The sequence below is a fragment of the Xenopus laevis genome, chromosome 2L (genome assembly GCF_017654675.1).
Source record: "Xenopus laevis strain J_2021 chromosome 2L, Xenopus_laevis_v10.1, whole genome shotgun sequence".
Classification (NCBI taxonomy): domain Eukaryota; kingdom Metazoa; phylum Chordata; class Amphibia; order Anura; family Pipidae; genus Xenopus; species Xenopus laevis.
Window position 1 is genome coordinate 108,229,663 of NC_054373.1, and position 17,717 is coordinate 108,247,379.

Here is a 17,717-nt window from a genome sequence, read left to right on the forward strand (position 1 = left end):
ATGTGTGGACTATATACTGTTGACAGCTTAGATGGGCCTTTTTCAATTTTTAATTGATTGATTCATTATTTTGGGGGATACTCACATTTTCCTTTTTTGAAATGTTGACTTGGACCTACACCCTAGGACTGGGGTGAATTGTGAGTATATTCTCCATGATTAACTTTATTAATTTTTGACTTTGAATTATTAATTAGTTTTGTAGTAGTACCTATACATATACATATTTTTTGGCACCAACATAAACTACACTAAACTATATCTATATATAGATTACTAACATGATGTGTTTCCTCAAGTCTTTCAAAAATACAAAATCTTCCCTTATTGTGAGATCATTGCTCTCACCATGGTTACTTTGCATTGGTTGGACTGAAGTTAGCTATCCAACTGGGTTTACTATATATATGCTAGGAAAGATGTATTGTATATTACACAAAAATAATGCCATATTTTTATGTTTTTGGTACATGCCTTGAAGTTTAATAAAAAAAATAAAATAAAAGATGTAAAGTTGGTATTGGTGGTTTGCGCAATGTGCACAAATCTCCTTTTTCTTTTGTGTTTGTTTTTGAGCAGCTGTCGGGAGGCCATAATGCTTAACAAGCCAAATACTTCAACAGTTAAATCCAGGTTAAACATTCACAATATGAAAAAACAATACAAATTATCAGTAACCTCAAGTAACAGCTTAGGACAAGGGCATACGGAGTATCAGCCTTTGTTTTTTCTGCAGATGGAGAAAAGCAGATCTTCTCTCTTCCACATCTTCCTGTATTTGCACTGAAAAGTAAAGCTTCCGTTTGAGTGCAGGTACATGGAGTGGAGAGATTTGACATTTTTCAGATCTCCACTCCACTCCGTGTACCTGCACTAAGAGGAGTTGTACTTTTCACAGAGATGTGGAGCAGCAGTGCCAACACTCCATGTGCCTTTGGCCTAAGGTGAAAGATAAAGGCAGAGCTCTATAAGTAAATAAAAAGATATATATTTTACATGGATTAAACATAGGTGGGAGCCACAAAATAATTTGTGTCAAATTTCTTTATTCAAACTCCTGTGTTGTAGGGTTTTAAATATCCCTTGGAGAAACAGAATTTCAATATATGAAGCATGAAGATCCACAGACTCCTCACAATATTCTCTGCTGAGGTAAAAATATGTCAGTTCCTCTTTCAAAGGTACTACTGTAAAATAAATAACACTTGAACCAATTCTACATTATTGCTCTTCCTGAATTTAATATTTGAATAAAAATAAAATGTTTATAAACTCTATGACTGTATATTATCAGCTACAAATCCTAAAATACGTGTACTAAAAGATCAATTAAAACAGTGTCTGGTCATTATGTGGTGTGTATTGTGTAATGTTTAAAACATCAATAGAATTTTGTGTTAAGACATACTTTATTTCAATATTATTTAAAAATCTCACATGTTGGTGTAGCATAGATTTTTTTTGAGTTTTTTTCGAGAGCAGATCTTTCTCAGGAGATTGCATAGTTTAGGTTTTTGTATAAATGTAAGCTCTTGTGAGTAGGGCCCTCCGATCATTTTTTTTATTATGTAACCTTTCTTTGTTACATTATCGTTTGTTATAAATTAATGGAAAACTGCAGGCAATATATAAATGCATGATGATGATGCAGATACTAAACATACAGATGGATGGGCCAACTTTGCACTGCAATGAATTTCTGCACTGCATACAGAAGTGGCAGGAGAAGGGTAGAACACGAATATCCCCTAGAATAAGCATGTTTTCATGATAAGTAATCTTTATTTTAATAGGACATATGGAACATTACAGTATTTGATACCTACTTCCTGCTAATGGATTTGTACAAGCACTATAGAGTGGGAATTATTCTTCCAGATTTTCCTCCCGGTTCATTTCTCAGCAATGTTAAAGGTAGCACATACTTTGAAGAACAATTGTTTCCAATTACATTTGACATCTTTTAAAAATAGTAGGAATGTGCATTTAAAAGTTACCTATTCCCCAATAACATTTCTACCACAAGCCAATTAACCCATTTCCACTGGATACTTTTGCAAGATATGCAGGAAAGCCAGGCCCAGGCACTCAGGACTTGAGGACTGTATAATACCAGCAAAATGCACATGTTTTGGCAGGGAACCAGTATAACAGGACCTGACAGGAAACTGCAGTTTATCGTTCTCTGTGTGCAACCAGAGCTGTAATTGGCTACCCACATCTTAGAGTGCCGCTGCTCCTTTGGAATACAGACAAGGACCAGAGAGGGCCTATTGGGGGCTCTATTAAAGGTGTAATTTATGAATGGATACAATTCTTTTTAGCTCAAATTGAACTTGTGTAGAACACAAGTAGCATAGAAGTCATGCTCTTATTATACATACCTGATTATCTCCTATTGCACCAGTATAAACTCTGTTGATTTTGTAAAAAAAAAAAGAAATTTAGCACAGGTTTATAAACATGTATGTATTGACTATTTTATGACCAAAATTAGGATTTAAAATCCAAAAATAGTATTAAGAATTGGCTCAATGGCATAAGAAATTGCTTCTCTAATTAATTTGATAAAATGCAATATATCTGCCAATGACCTACATATGAAGTTGGCATAAATATTGCTGGTCACCCCCAATCCAGCCAGGCCAGCCCTTGCCATGAGCAGTGGTTGGAACTGACACCTTGCAGTGGTAGAGTCCTGGTTTGCTTTCAGACAGGGCAATATCTGCAAGGCATTTTTATGTTCTCCCAGTATCTGTGTAGATTTCCTCAGAGTACTTTGGTTTCCTCCAACACTCCAAAAACATACAGGCAAATGAATTGTCTCCTGATAAAACCAGCACTGGTGTGTGTGTGGTCTTAATCCTAATCTCTGTAATGCACTGTGTAATGTCTGCCCTATATAAATAATGCCCAATAATTAATAACATAATCAAAGCAGATTGTTGTGAATGCCAAAAACAACCTCCATATATCCACAAGATCATTTTTATATTCTCCTGAATATGAATCCTCCACAAAAGATTTAGCCAAATGTCAAACCAAATCTTAACTCTAACTGGTACCTTTAGAACATTTTTTTTTAAAAATTACACCAACGCAAACAGAGTCGGAATGGGCCAGCGGGAAACTGCAGATGGCGATCACATAGCTCCCCCCCACAAACACGTGCGCACAATCATGTCAAGAAAGAGAAAGCAGTTAGGTATGTTAAGTGCAGTGGGGGGCTGGCACTTGGGGCTGGGGGCACACAGATGACAGCCCAGATGGGCCCCGAACACCCCAGTCCTGCGCTGAACACAGATTATTGTGTAATTTGTCTATGGTTAAAGTCATTTGACTTTCAACGGTTCAGACCCCATTCTGCTAAACACGAATTACAAATTCTTTAAAAACGAATGGGATTTTGCAAAATCTTGAACCACATCCTGGATTTGGTACATCCCTACCTATCAAAAACATACGTTATGCTAGTCATTTGTGTGCTGTGTTAACATACATCTGATACTAAACAAAGTATCAAGTTTGTCCAGTGAGTTCTGTTTTTCTTCTGGTTTCTATTTTGCAATGCTATCAATTATTCCATCCTTAAAAAGTATACAGTCCTTGTACCCAGACACATAGGATGGTTCCTACAGTAAAAAGGGAAATTGCTATGGATTTATTCCCATCACTCAATAAGAAGATACGTGAGTAGTGTGAATCATTATGCCAGGTGCATTTTTGGTTTGTGTGCCTTATTTGCAGCAATTTACATTAAATATCATGATAAATGAACTACAGTAGTTCTCCATGTTTTTTTAGCGTGACTTCTTCTCTGAATACTTGCGGCAGGCAAAGCACATGAAAATCACCTTGTGTGCAATTTCCATAACAGAGATTTTTGTACCTGATGTGTTTGTTTGCTTTAAAGGGAGGTTTCCTTTTTCAGTATAGTTCTTGGATTCCAGGTTCATAGACAAGGTAAAGGGACATTCTGCAAAAGTTTCTCTGGTCTCTTTCCAACACATTTCAATTACTTTAGGAATGTTCTAAGCTATCAAAATGCAGGCGGGGCTGTAGGTTAATGTTTTTAACTCCTTTCCATCCTGACCTATTATAGTAACACAATGTACATGTTGCTGAAGTACTAAAGTGTATAGAGTGGAATGCACTCAATGCAGAATTGCACCACAATTTTTTCTTTGTCTGACATGTTTCAAGCCACAAAAGCCCTTTATCCTTTTTCAAAGGTCAACAAACCCCCCTTTTCTCAATGTAAATTGATCAAATACAATGTCCATCAAAAAAGAGGTCAATGGGGATGATCAACCTACCTTACACCACTCATATCATTAGTCATGAAGCATCCTTACGTTCCAAAAACAAACCCCTCCCCTATCAAAATCAGGTGTAACGTTTGGTACATAGTAGCTGGTATTAACATTATATCATAACCAGTCAACATAACATTAACCTAGCTTCACTATTCCAAGTCCAAATTCATAGATTAAACATATATTATTAATAGGGTTTTAAATTTTAGAATTAATTTAAACTTTTGAGATACACTGAATCCAAATATTTATTTCATTTCCCCATACTTTTCAACACTGTATTACTCAACCCCCCCCTTACAGAGTATTTATCTCCATAACAAACGCTATCCCGTCTGTTCTGATTTCACTTTTGTGTTCCTATATAATTTTAATGTAACTTTATACATTGTATTTATCTTGATGTCTAACCCACATATATCTGCACATAAGGACATTGAATTGCAGCAGTTGCAATAGCAGCACAATGTCTTTTTTCGAATGTTTTTAAACCTACTAATACTGCAGCTGCTGGACCTCTTTAAATCTGAAGGGCTCGAGAAAACCTTGAATGTTTGCCACCTAAATACACCACTATACTTCCTATGTGTAATGGAAATGGAAGTCACTACTCACATCCAAGATGGCGATGGTGTCCAAGATGGCGACGGTGTCCAAAATGGCGACTCCCTGCCTCTCCATGTGGATCCTGCTGGTCGCAGCACTATGACAGCAGTGTCTTCCCGCCTGCCGATTGGTCACCGGCGTCAGAACGTGCGTCGGCGTCTAAACGCCAGTGTCGGGACGCCAGTGTCAGCGTCGGGACGCCAGTGTCAGCGTCGGGACGCCAGTGTCAGCGTCATGACGCCATTGCGCCCAAAATTTGGCGCCAATCCTGGTCTATATAAAGCCTTCTGGACATTGCAGACATTGCCCAATTATAGGTTTAACTTTGTGTATTCCTGGGTGTGTTATTACTGATTGATTCCTGTGTACCAACCTTGCCTGTTATTTTGGATTTGACCCTTCTCTGCCTGGATTGAACTATTGCCTGGACTTTTAACGACTCTCTTGCCTCACCCTTCTGATTCCGCGAACTTTGGTCTAACTACCTGCCTCCTCCTTGGGCAGCACTCTAACTGTGCCTTCGGGCCCTTACACTATGATATTGTTACACTACCTTCACTTTAGATAAAAACTACAGAATCTGGTTACAAACCAGATTTGATTCCCTTTGTTAACCAGACTCTGCCTGAAAAGAAGAGATTCTGGCTTCATCCTATGCCGTTGTAATGCTTACTCAGTCAGTGTTGATGTAAAAACCCCTTATCTTAAAGTTGTTTGCAATAATGTTAGCAGCAGCCTGCAATTTCAGATGCAATCCATTTTTCATTATAATAAACTAACCTATAAAGACCGTTGTGTTTTTTTAATACTTTCACACCCAAAAAGTTAATGTTAGACTGTTAAATGTTGATGTTCAGATCCAAAGGATTAACATTAGCGTTGGAACACTAATACGTAAATGAAATGTTAATGACTATGTTCCTTCAGAATCCGATGACGTGGAACCTCTGGGCCTGTCCAGAGGTGTAAAATGTCATCCACAGATCTAAAGTAGTCCGGTATGTACTGCAGAATGGGAACCTCTCACTATTACCTGCACTCTTTTTCTTTACAGCAAACTCATAGGAAGGGGTGTCACTACCATCCCAATAACAGTTGCAGTCTCCAAAATCCATAGACTCCAGGGCACTTGAGATAGAACAACGTGTCCCTTTCGTTGCTTGGAAGAAGGAACACACATTGTTCCAAAGAGTTGCTTAATAAAGGTAAAATTCTTTTTAAGTTTTAAGTGCCCTGGAGTCTCTGGAGATTTGTCATTTTAATATTCCTCCTACTGTAGATCTGAATAAAAGATTATGTTGAATACTGAAACTAATTACTGTTTTCCTTTAGTTATAGTAGAAGTTTGTAAAGCTGTAAAGCTTAAAGGAGTCTAGTAGTTATCATTTTGATATGCTTCTATATACCACATAAGACAGCGGTAAAATATCACCAAGTCTGCAGGAACTGCATTTAAATGACTCCATTTAAAATAAATGAGAGGGTGGAATGAGATTATCCAATGACTGGACTGGATAATTTTAAAGGCAAGGGCACACAAAGCAGATTGTGTGCTTTGCTCTCCAGGAAATTTTTACAGAGGCAGTTATTGGCATGAAAATGTACATGTATACATTTTGGCTCCAAATATTTCCAAATATTTTCTGTGTAGTTCCACACAGGCCAATGTCGTGCCTGTCAATGAAGCAACAGGAGTGTTTGCATTAGACCAGATCCATTTTCCTCTATAAAAAGTGTCTGGGGTTGAAAGTGGACAATCTGCTACGTGTACCCTTGCCCTAAGTACTTATATTTTTTTTTAGTTGGCAAACTTTGGATTTGCTGTGATTTTTTGGGAGGAAATGTCTGCTGTCCAGCACCATGGACAGTGACCTGTTCTATGAATTAGGCAATGTATTGTCTTCATATAAAAGCATTTATTAAAAATCCTCTCATTTAAAATGACCACTAACACTAATACATGAATAAGCCTCCTATACATTTAAATATAATTTACAGTTGCCAAGCCGAAGCATTAAAACACATGCAACTGTGGGTATGCTGTAACATAAATTACTTCATAGCAAATCATAATACTATGAGTTTGTGCCAGCATGGTTTTATGCGTAATAGATCTTGCCAGACTAACTTAATTTCTTTTTATGAGAATGTAAGTAGAGACCTCGATTCTGGGATGGCAGTGGATGTGATTTACTTAGACTTTGCTAAAGCATTTGATACAGTGCCACATAAAAGGTTACTGGTTAAATTAAGGAATGTTGGCCTGGAACATAGTATTTGTACCTGGATAGAGAACTGGCTAAAAGAGTAGTGGTAAATGGAACATTTTCTAATTGGACCAGTGTTGTTAGTGGAGTACCGCAGGGCTCTGTACTAGGTCCCTTGCTTTTCTACTTGTTTATTAATGACCTGGAGGTGGGCATTGAAAGTACTGTTTCTATCTTTGCAGATGATACTAAATTGTGCAGAACTATAGGTTCCATGCAAGATGCTGCCACTTTGCAGAGTGATTTGTCTAAACTGGAAAACTGGGCAGCAAACTGGAAAATTAGGTTCAATGTAGATAAATGCAAGGTTATGCACTTTGGCAAAAATAATATAAATGCAAGTTATACACTAAATGGCAATGTGTTGGGAGTTTCCTTAAATAAGAAGGATCTAGGGGTCTTTGTAGATAACACGTTGTCATTCTGTGGCTACTAAAGCAAATAAAGTTCTGTCTTGCATAAAAAAGGGCATTAACTCAAGATAGAATAGATAGGTAGATAGAATTTAATTAAAAGTAGGGAGGGGTGAATGTATGGATGCTGGGTTTGAACTTGATGGACTTTGTCTTTTTTCAACCCAATTTAACTATGTAACTATGTAACTAAATGTGTGTTTCTATGCCACAAAGGGGTCCTTAGTCATATGCCTATAAAAGCTTTCTAACTGTGCTGTTGTCCAGTTCCTGTACCAGCCAAGTATTACCAATTTCTACAAATAACTATAATAGGTACAGCACCTGCAATAATGTTGTGTCATCAAGGAATGAGGTAGTAGTGTGGCTCAACCGATTCCAAGTATAATGCTTCTGATGAAGTGACACTTACGTCACGAAACGCGACGAGCTGTTCCCCTGCCCGCTATTTTGCTATTTTTAAGCGTCTACAATAAAGCAGTATATGTTTTAATTCAATGGTTCGTACCCGCATTATACTTGGAATTGGTTGAGCCACACTACTAACTCATTCCTTGATGATTATTTCATGATCCTTGATGATTATTTTTGATTTTATTTCGCAGCCAGAGCGGATCTTGTTGCTCTAACGGCGGGCGGATTACATATGAGGACTCAGTCCCCGCCAGGATAACGTCTCCTTTCTTCTCAATCATGTTGTGTGCCACAGTCATAAAAATGATTTACTTTGCAGAAATGGAGAGACAAGTATAATATATAAATGTTTATGATATTTATTGTGTTAATGATCCTTGAAGTTTAATCAGCTTTTTTATTCTTTATTTTTTAAAAATTGAACTTCCATTTAACTTCTGGGATGTTTCAAACGCAGTTTTTATTGACATGATGTTTAGCCCACATGAGCATTTTAGGGCATTGCATAATTGTAAAATTTTTGTTTCAGAGAGGTAAATGTAAACATAGAGGGGAATTAACAAAATATTCTACAGAAGCACACACATAGCCTTTACACTTTTCTGCCCTGTTATCATGTCCTGCCATTTATGGATTGTAATGAGCCCCCACCCCACCAGCAACAGATTTACTGGGCGGGCCCCCCATGGCCTTGCAGTCTTAGCGCACAGCCATGCGGTCCTAGCGCTGAACACACAACACCTTGCGGGTCCCCATTGCTTCCCACAGAGCGGCTGGGCAGCATGCCGCCCCTAAAAATCTGCTGCCCTAGGCCCGGGCCTTTGTGGCCTCGCCAAAAATCCGGGCCTGCGCACCCCATCCTTGCTTTCTATTTTTTCTATTTGTCTTTTCTAATATGGAAGTTTAACATTACAATTTTCACCTTCTCCCTGGAACAGAACAGGGTGGGGGCAGGTCACCAACATTATAAAGTTGTTCTAATTTCATATATTAATTGATACATTTCTTATCTGCTGAGCAGAATCCCTGAGTTTCATTAAAGGGGAACGCCACACAAACATAACTTAAGCTTTTTGAAAAGAATAATTTCAAATAACTTTGCAATATGCATCAATTATAAAATATGCAGACTTTTCATGGTTTTTAATGGTTTTGAACAGTTCCCTAAGCCTAGCCCCCTTCTCTCCTGCGGATCTGTCTGACTACTTTGCTAAGCTTTCTGACTACTATTACTTTGTATCAGCAGATATCTGTCCTTAGCCTGCATCCTCCAAACCCCACAATTCCTTGCACATATGATTTCAATAAGGAATGGAACAGCACAGTGCAATGCATTGTGGGTTATGTAGTCCCTGTATGTGGTCTGTAAGATGTGGAAAAGTTGTTACAATTTGTAACATCAGTGTTTAGTCCCTGCTCCCCTGCCAGGATTTCAAATCATGCAGAAAGAGAAGAATTGTTAAACAGCTGCATTTTAGCATAGAAAATGGCATTTATTCATACTTTTTGAAGAAACAGGGAACTGTGATGGGTATATTAGGGGATTATGTGAGCCTCTTTATCAAATTTTTGTATGGAAGTCGGAGTTCCCCTTTAAAGGCAGCTGATATAACTGATACAACAGTGGCTAGCAATCAACAGATGCTGCTGAGAAATGCATCAATTGATGTACAGTAGCAAATTGTAACAGTTCCAAGGTTGCGTCTGTACTATGGAGCTATCAGACTGACACACCAGACACAGAAACATTTAAGAAGAAGGAAAGTCAAACATGATTAATTGTGACTTTTGTTTGCCATGTAATACAGAATACACTGTACTAACCACTGCCAAGCGATTCATTGTTTGCCTGCAATCATCTTTATTCTGTCAATAGAATGAAGTCACAGATCATGGTATTTTTGTTTCATAGCTCTGTACAATTTCCCAGGACCGACACTTTCACAATGAAATCCAAAGCAATCCCTCACAACTTTTTTTTCTCATATGTATTATCCTGCAGAGCTGGATAAGTGACGCCTAAACATGTTAAAGGAGAACTAAACCCTGAAAGTGAATATGGTTAAAAATGACATATTTTATATACTGCACTTGTTGCACCAGCCTAAAGTTTCAGCTTCTCAATAGCAGCAATGATCCAGGACTTCAAACTTGTCACAGGGGGCCACATCTTGGAAAGTGTTTGCAACACTCACATGTTCAGTGGGCTCTGAGCAGCTGTTGAGAAGCTAAGCTTCAAGCAGAAAATGAGGTTGGTCTGTAATATAAGCTGATGCTACAGGGCTGATTATTAAATTCTGATGCTAGTTGCACTGGTTTCTGTGCTGTCATGTAGAAATTATCTGTATTAATTACTAATCAGCCATATATTGTGACATTTATATTCCGTATACACAGTGTATATTGTGGATCGGTCCCTAAGCTTATTAAGTGTCAGCAGCACAGAGCATTTGGTGATTGTATTGCACGTCTACCTTTCCTTCTCCTTTAATCTTTAAATTTTAGAAAAATTAAAGTGTTAAGCAGTGGTGTAACTAAAGGCTTATTACCAGAGGACAAAGTTTAAAACTAGGATCATAATTTTAAACTTGACCCACCTCCAACCATACAGTCAGCTTGTAAATGTGAGCCCAGCAATGCTATGAGGCCCACTGGGCTTTCCTGGACACTAGCTGCAATGATGAAGGTCTCTCAGCAGACTAGAAATGCTGAGTGGGCCCCAGTGTAGTCACACACTAGGGCCCACATGCCAGTGGTGGTATCATTATGAAACCCCCATTCATGTATTACTAATTTAGAAAACAGAACTTTGCCATTTTATATAAAAAAAAGACAACTCTGTACTCTACACATGCATTTTTATTTCTGGCATCTAAGCTGTCTTTTATGCAAGCATAGCTTTATATGGATTGTTCACCTTCAAAGCACTATTTTTCATTTTAGGTGTTTTCAGATAGTTCACCACAAATAAGAACTTTTTTCAACTGCTTTCTGTTTTTTTTAAACCATTTTAAGTTTTTAAAGTTACTCTCTCTGCTGTTTTTTTTTTCCCAGTGAGTCCTGTAATACAATTATGGATACACCAAAATCATCATTTGTGGTTTCTGGCAAATATCATATCCTAACAAAAACATTTGTTCAAATTCCGAACAACATCCATAACCTCATTTACATAATGTATTTGAGGTAAATAAAAATGACATTAGCTGTAAATAAAAACTTGTCTCATTCAGTCGTCAATGGTTCTAAAGCCACATGACTTTAAGAGGCAGATTTGATTTGATTGGCTTAACACTGAGGATATAGACATATCCAATTCCTACAAAAAGTTTTCAAGGTCCTTACCCTATTAAAAATTGATTTGTATTGTGGTTAATAAATAATAATTGTGTCTTACTGATCCATATCACATATGGGGACACTAACTGGCATTTGCTGGGGGGGGGGTATTGGTTTCTGGAGCAAAGTGCCCTGTTCAGCACCCTGGACAGCAACCCTTTCTGTTGAGTGTGGTATGACATCACACAGCCTCACACTCAGCATCTAAAGGCTAAGATAATAGTGTGTGACATATAAAATAGCTCATTATTCAGGGAATGATATTATATAATATGTGTCAAGTCAGGGTACTATGTAAATGATGCCCAGTTCAACAATTACATCATGCATCTTACACCATGAGGCAAAAACACTAACAAAGGCTTGTAGGGCTTGAAATAAGACATAGAGATGCAAACATGGTACTGAGTGTTCTATACCCATTACCAACCAACTGTCCTTCTGTATGAATTTATTTTAGTTCCCAGAGTTTCTGAGGTGCTGTACAGTGTGTCATTTTCAAAATCGGTATCGCCAACGAATATGCTTTTTTTAAAAAAAAAAAAAAAAAGAAGTACAGTCGCACTAGCATTGGTCTAGGTGTTGTTGGACAGCAGTGCACATAACCCTCATATAGGTGTTGTTGGAAAGCAGTGCACATAACCCTCAATTAGGTGTTGTTGGACAGCAGTGCACATAATCAACATCTAGGTGTTGTTGGACAGCAGTGCACATAACCCTCATTTAGGTGTTGTTGGACAGCAGTGCACATAACCCTCATTTAGGTGTTGTTGGAAAGCAGTGCACATAACCCTCAATTAGGTGTTGTTGGACAGCAGTGCACATAATCAACATCTAGGTGTTGTTGGACAGCAGTGCACATAACCCTCATTTAGGTGTTGTTGGACAGCAGTGCACATAACCCTCATTTAGGTGTTGTTGGAAAGCAGTGCACATAACCCTCAATTAGGTGTTGTTGGACAGCAGTGCACATAATCAACATCTAGGTGTTGTTGGACAGCAGTGCACATAACCCTCATTTAGGTGTTGTTGGACAGCAGTGCACATAACCCTCATTTAGGTGTTGTTGGACAGCAGTGCACATAACCCCCACCCCAATCTCACACAGCTGTTACCGAACTGCACTTTTCCAATCCTGCTGAAGGCATCTGTAAGCCGAGTGACACCAATAGCTGAAAGGTCGTAGCACAGACAGTAGTGGGAGGTACGTGTACCCTGTGATTATCGCCTGGGCCAGCAGGAATGCGCCTGGTTCATCACACAGCGCTGAGGCGACAAATTCTCCCTGTGGTACCCACACTCGCTTTAGGGTTATCCCAAGACGGAGTCGTTAAAGCAGCAGTTCACAATACACCCACAAGCACTGCATATTTAGTGCACTTTAAATTCAAGCACGACACGCGCAGCCCCTCAGGTCTCAGAAGATCTAACTAAACCACATTTTTGTAGCTATCGAAAAAGCAGGGAGGCAGGTGTCAGGCAAAGTAGGGGGAGGAGCAATAGACTAGGATGAGATACCCTTCAACTGCGTTTCCAGAGAAGCCGAGGAAGAAGCTGAAGTTCGCTGACAGCTGGGGAGCAGCAGGTTAATGTTCCAAGCAGGGCTGGAAGGCTTCAGGGTTGTATTGTGACGTCAGGGAGGCTGGGATCCGCCACGTTCTAGAATCCGTCCCTCCGTGGTGGCTCTGGGAGGAGGAGGAGGAGGAGGTGGCGCTGCCAGGGGGCGGGAGGAGGAGGCTGAGCCCATGCTAAGCTGATCCGATCCCACGTGTGACGAGCTTTTTCCCGGCTCAATAATATTCTGTTAGCGGCTGTTGGTTTAGCTGCTGCCTGATAGAGTCCTGCATCCAGTGCCAGCGCTCTGTGTGTATATGTTGTGTATGTGCTGCTACTGCCACTGCTACTGGGGCTTCGCTAGTCTTCCCTAGTCACACAGTTTCTTGCCTGTGCCTTGGATCTATTCCTTTTTTCTTCTTTTTTTAAAATATTCTTTTATTTTGTAGCTAGCTTTTATTACTATCATTGCTCTCTATTTGTCTAAGTGTGTTGAGAAGGCTATGGAGGCAGATGGGAGCCAGGCCACCTCTGGGAGTCCGAACGATTCTCAGCACGACCCCGGGTAAGTTGTCATGAGCTGAGGCTGGTTTGCTGCTGCTGCACAGGGCACGGACTGCTGAGTGGGTGGGTGGGAGGTTGAGTGAGAAGGACAGGGGTGGGTGGCATCACATCCCCGTTAGTGTTTGTCCTGGCTGATTGTTTAGTTCCACCTTGTAGTTTGTTTCATTTCATAACACGGAGGGGCCTCCCCCTCTCTCCTCTCCCTACACCATCACCTCTCCTCTCCTATCTCTCTCCCTTTTAGCTTTTGTAAGTTACACGTCAAAATGGCCGATCTGACATCTGTGCTCACTTCTGTTATGTTTTCCTCCTCTTCTAGTAAAATGTTCATCGGCGGCCTGAGCTGGCAGACCTCCCCAGGTAAGGCTGCTCTCATCCCCATGGGCTCCCTCCCTTTATGGCTCTTTGTTACTGGCTCCCACTATCTCCCCTTCCCATGACTCCCACTTCTCGCTCTCCTTATTTATTTATTTCTCCTTCCCGAGTCCTCTATTCGACCCCTATTACTGTTTGGGGCTCTTTAAATCAGGGACGTCCGACCTGCTGCCTTCTAACTCTTTGTTTCAACTACAACTCCCAGCATCAGTTGACAGGTGAAGACTGTACCGGGGATGCTGGGGGCTGTAGTTGTACAGCAGCTGGAGGGCTTCAGATCGGACACTCCAAGCTTTAAATCCATGGGATGCCTGGGGGCCGGGGGGGGGGGTCCTGTGTGACTGCAGTCATTGATGGCTGATTTCTTATTGCTGTCATTTTTTCTCTGCTTTTAAATAGATAGCCTCCGAGACTATTTTAACAAATTTGGAGAGATCAGAGAATGCATGGTGATGAGGGACCCCACCACAAAGCGATCCAGGTAACTATCTTCATTTTCTTCTGCTTTTTATAAAACTTCTTCAGCTGCTACTTTTTTTTATATCTTTCTGTGTGAATGGTCTGGGAAGAGAGATGCCATCTCCAACCATTCCTTTCATTGGTCACACACATACCCTCCGGTCTGACTGGTGCCGGATTTGTAAAGTCTCCTTGCTTTATGATCACAAAGCTTACTTTATTTCCCAGTAACCCCTTCCTGCCTAGCGGGTTGCAGTAGATTGCAGGTTACAGCTGCCCTGAAAGGGTTAAATGCTGAAACCGCATCTCCTTCTACTCTTTGATGTGCGTACCAGTTATTATTTATAGCACCATTTTTTTTTTTTGAATCTTCAATCCCTTGGGAGTTTCTGCTTTAGTATTTTCTTATTTAAATGGCATTGTGATTTGGGTTGTACAGAAGATCAGTGCTGTGTGGGATAATGTAATAACAGTAAAGTAATGATCATTTAGTACCAACAGTTGAGTTTTTGGCCCAAATAGTATATTTGTAATCAGTGATAATATGGGCAATTTAAGCAGTTTCCTCCCTTTGCTAACACACACACACATATATATATATATATATCCCTCTTAATGTTTTTGGAATAACTATTATGACATTTGATATCATGCAGAACATATGTTTAGATTGCAATAGAGTGTAAGCCCAGCTGAACAAGGCATTTCTTATGGTGACTTGTTTTGGACTCCCTGCACCTGCCATGGCATATATTTGTTTTTTTTTAACCTACAGGATGACCTTAGTTAATATTACACATACATAGAATGATTCACAGTCTTGTGTCCTAGACTTGTTTATGCTATGGCAATGCTCCAAGTCCCCTGTTCAGATCTTCACTTTATACCTGTGCGTTACATAGATGCCACCGCAGATTGTTCCTCTCCCCGTGTGTGACTGATGCCTTGAGAGAATGGCCGATGTGTTGTTCCTGATGTGATTCCAATGGCAAATCTGTGTGTTTCTTTTTCTTTCTCTGTTCACTTGTGCTCTATGTTCAGCGCTCATTGTCATCTTTCTTGTTCTTTGTCTCATTTCAGAGGCTTCGGTTTCGTTACGTTTGCAGATCCTGCAAGTGTAGATAAAGTATTAGCTCAACCCCATCACGAATTAGATTCCAAGACGGTATGTTGTGCTTTTTTAAATTCAGTTACCTATTAATTTTTGTTGCTCTGTGTCTTCCTGTTATGTTGTCTTGTGGCAGGCTCTCTTAAAGGGACAGTCACTTTTTAATGGTCTTGCCTAGTCATCCACTGCTCTACTATTCAAAAATGCCTTATAAATCTTACCATTTAAATATTTTACCTCTATATCTTACAATCAAGATGAAGTAAAAAAAACAAAAAAAAAACACAGACAGTTGAACACGTTTTGGGCATTTTTTAATTAAAATTTCCATATGGATATCTGTTTAAATACCCATTTCTCTGTAATGAAATCAGGAATATTCTCTGCTTCCTGTTTGTTTTGCCTAAAGAAGCTGCAAATATCAATTTGCATTAGTGGGATTTCCAGTGAATGATATTTCAAGCCTACCAGCACTGTGTGCACTTCAAAGGCATTTTGTTTACAAAGCAATGGACAAAAAAAAAATTGCAACCTATTACCTGCTTTAATTGTGCTTTAAGGAAAGGACACTGACAAAAAAAAATCCCCTGTATTGCTTTTATTGTGCCTAATGAGGAGGGAAAGGTGAGCTAATTACACTGATTAGATAAGATTTTTTTTCTTCTGAAAGTTTAATTTAAACAAGCTATGTCCCGGATAGTAGAAGGAATGGTAGAAAAGAAAAATGTTATAATGGAACATGTTTCTGCAATTGGAGGTTCACTGTTTCTTTTTTTGACAGCGGATTCATGTGACTGTATATTGTCATGTGCAAGGAAGTGTTTTTGCACACATTTATTTGCCTGTGTTCAGAAGCTAAAAAGATATTTCTCTGAGGTTGATCAAGCCGTGTAAAACAAATCACCACTCCAGTATCATTTTAATAAACTGAAATTTATACAACCCAGTTAGTGCTTTCTATAATATCCTACATATATTATTTTAGCCCCTAAAAGGCCCTGGTAATCCTTTACTTTCTATTGGGATATACTTAAAAGTGTGGCTTCAACTTTCCAATTGTAAGTGAAACCCAAGACTGGGTGGGCCTTACTCCCACTACTACGTGTGTGTTCATCAGCTCGTTCAGAATGATTGTAAATGAAGCTTTATCTTTAGTCTTTGACTCGTGTTTCAACATTCAGTGCAGGAGGCATCCCGGTGGGGTTTTGACACGGAATCACCGCCCTTGTTTACGATTGCATTAAAAGATTTGATTTTAGGTAATGGCCCACCTACCTCAGATATAGTGCTATAGTCCTTTTTCTTTTTCTAGAGGATTTGTAGATACAGTGAGTAGAATTTGTTTCTGACTAACTCATTTATTTCTTGGTAGATGTGTATGTATTGTATGTAATATTAGCAGATGGTGCAGTACGTGAGTGATTTCCACGCAAGCCAGTAAGGGCAGAACTAGAAATGGTCCTCATACCTGGTGTTTCAGAATGGAAACACCAATTTGCTCTTTGAATCTGCTGCCATGTTCTGGTGATGACTTAGAAGCCACATTTAGTTTAGTACAGTAAAATTAATATTTGCAAATAACTGAGGTGCCGAACCCTTATCTCTGCCATAATATGACCATGCTCCATTTTGGTTGCAAGCAATTTTCGCAGTCGACATCCTTAAATATTCAACAGGTCGTAACTACCCTGCATTGTTTCTAATTATAGAGAGACATACTCCAGATAATGATAACTCATCCCTTCAAAGCTTGGGACAGCAACCCTACAGATAAGCTTATCTGTAATTGTACTTAAAATAACGGTCCCTCGTGCTTAACTTAAGAAAGAGAATGCAAGACAACCTTGGTTATTACATGCTAGCTGCAGTCATTCTACTTAAAAATGATGGCTAAGCATGAGCCCAACAGTGTAAGGAACAGAACCAACATGGCTCCAGAATTGCATGTAACTTAATGGAAAATCCTCACCTGTTGCATTCCCTCTGTAGATGGTGCTGAACTATGTTGACAGAAAATGTAATGCTTTTATCAAATGGTAACAATATATTTAAATGTTTGCACAAATGACAATAAGGTTAATGGCTCATTTCTAGGATCAGGTATATAAACCACGGGTGAATCTGTGTGGACAGAAGCATTTTTTTTTCAGGATGCTATGCACTGTAGGCTCAGCTATGGCAGGGTTAATGGGCAGCATGGAAAACACAAAGCTAAACTTCTCTGTTTAATTAGGCACCCCAATTGGTCATAGATGTTGGCAAAGTGTCTTCAGTGATGGATAGCATCCATTACATAAAATCA

General features: G+C 39.3%; 1 protein-coding gene across 4 annotated transcripts in view; it reads left to right on the forward strand.

Annotated features, from left to right (window-relative positions):
* The first annotated feature begins 12,338 nt into the window (after positions 1 to 12,338).
* LOC108708366 (RNA-binding protein Musashi homolog 2) overlaps positions 12,339 to 17,717 on the forward strand; it is a 448,133-nt gene continuing 442,754 nt past the window's right edge. For 2 of the 4 annotated variants that reach the window (XM_018246989.2, XM_041582303.1), the window contains exons 1-4: positions 12,340 to 13,474; positions 13,793 to 13,833; positions 14,248 to 14,329; positions 15,388 to 15,472. In XM_018246989.2, the coding sequence (XP_018102478.1) occupies positions 13,413 to 13,474; positions 13,793 to 13,833; positions 14,248 to 14,329; positions 15,388 to 15,472 (270 nt within the window). In that variant the 5' untranslated portion in view covers positions 12,340 to 13,412. Of the gene's footprint in view, positions 13,475 to 13,792; positions 13,834 to 14,247; positions 14,330 to 15,387; positions 15,473 to 17,717 lie in introns of all 4 variants that reach the window. The other 2 variants (XM_018246988.2, XM_018246990.2) reach the window with 2 other exon arrangements.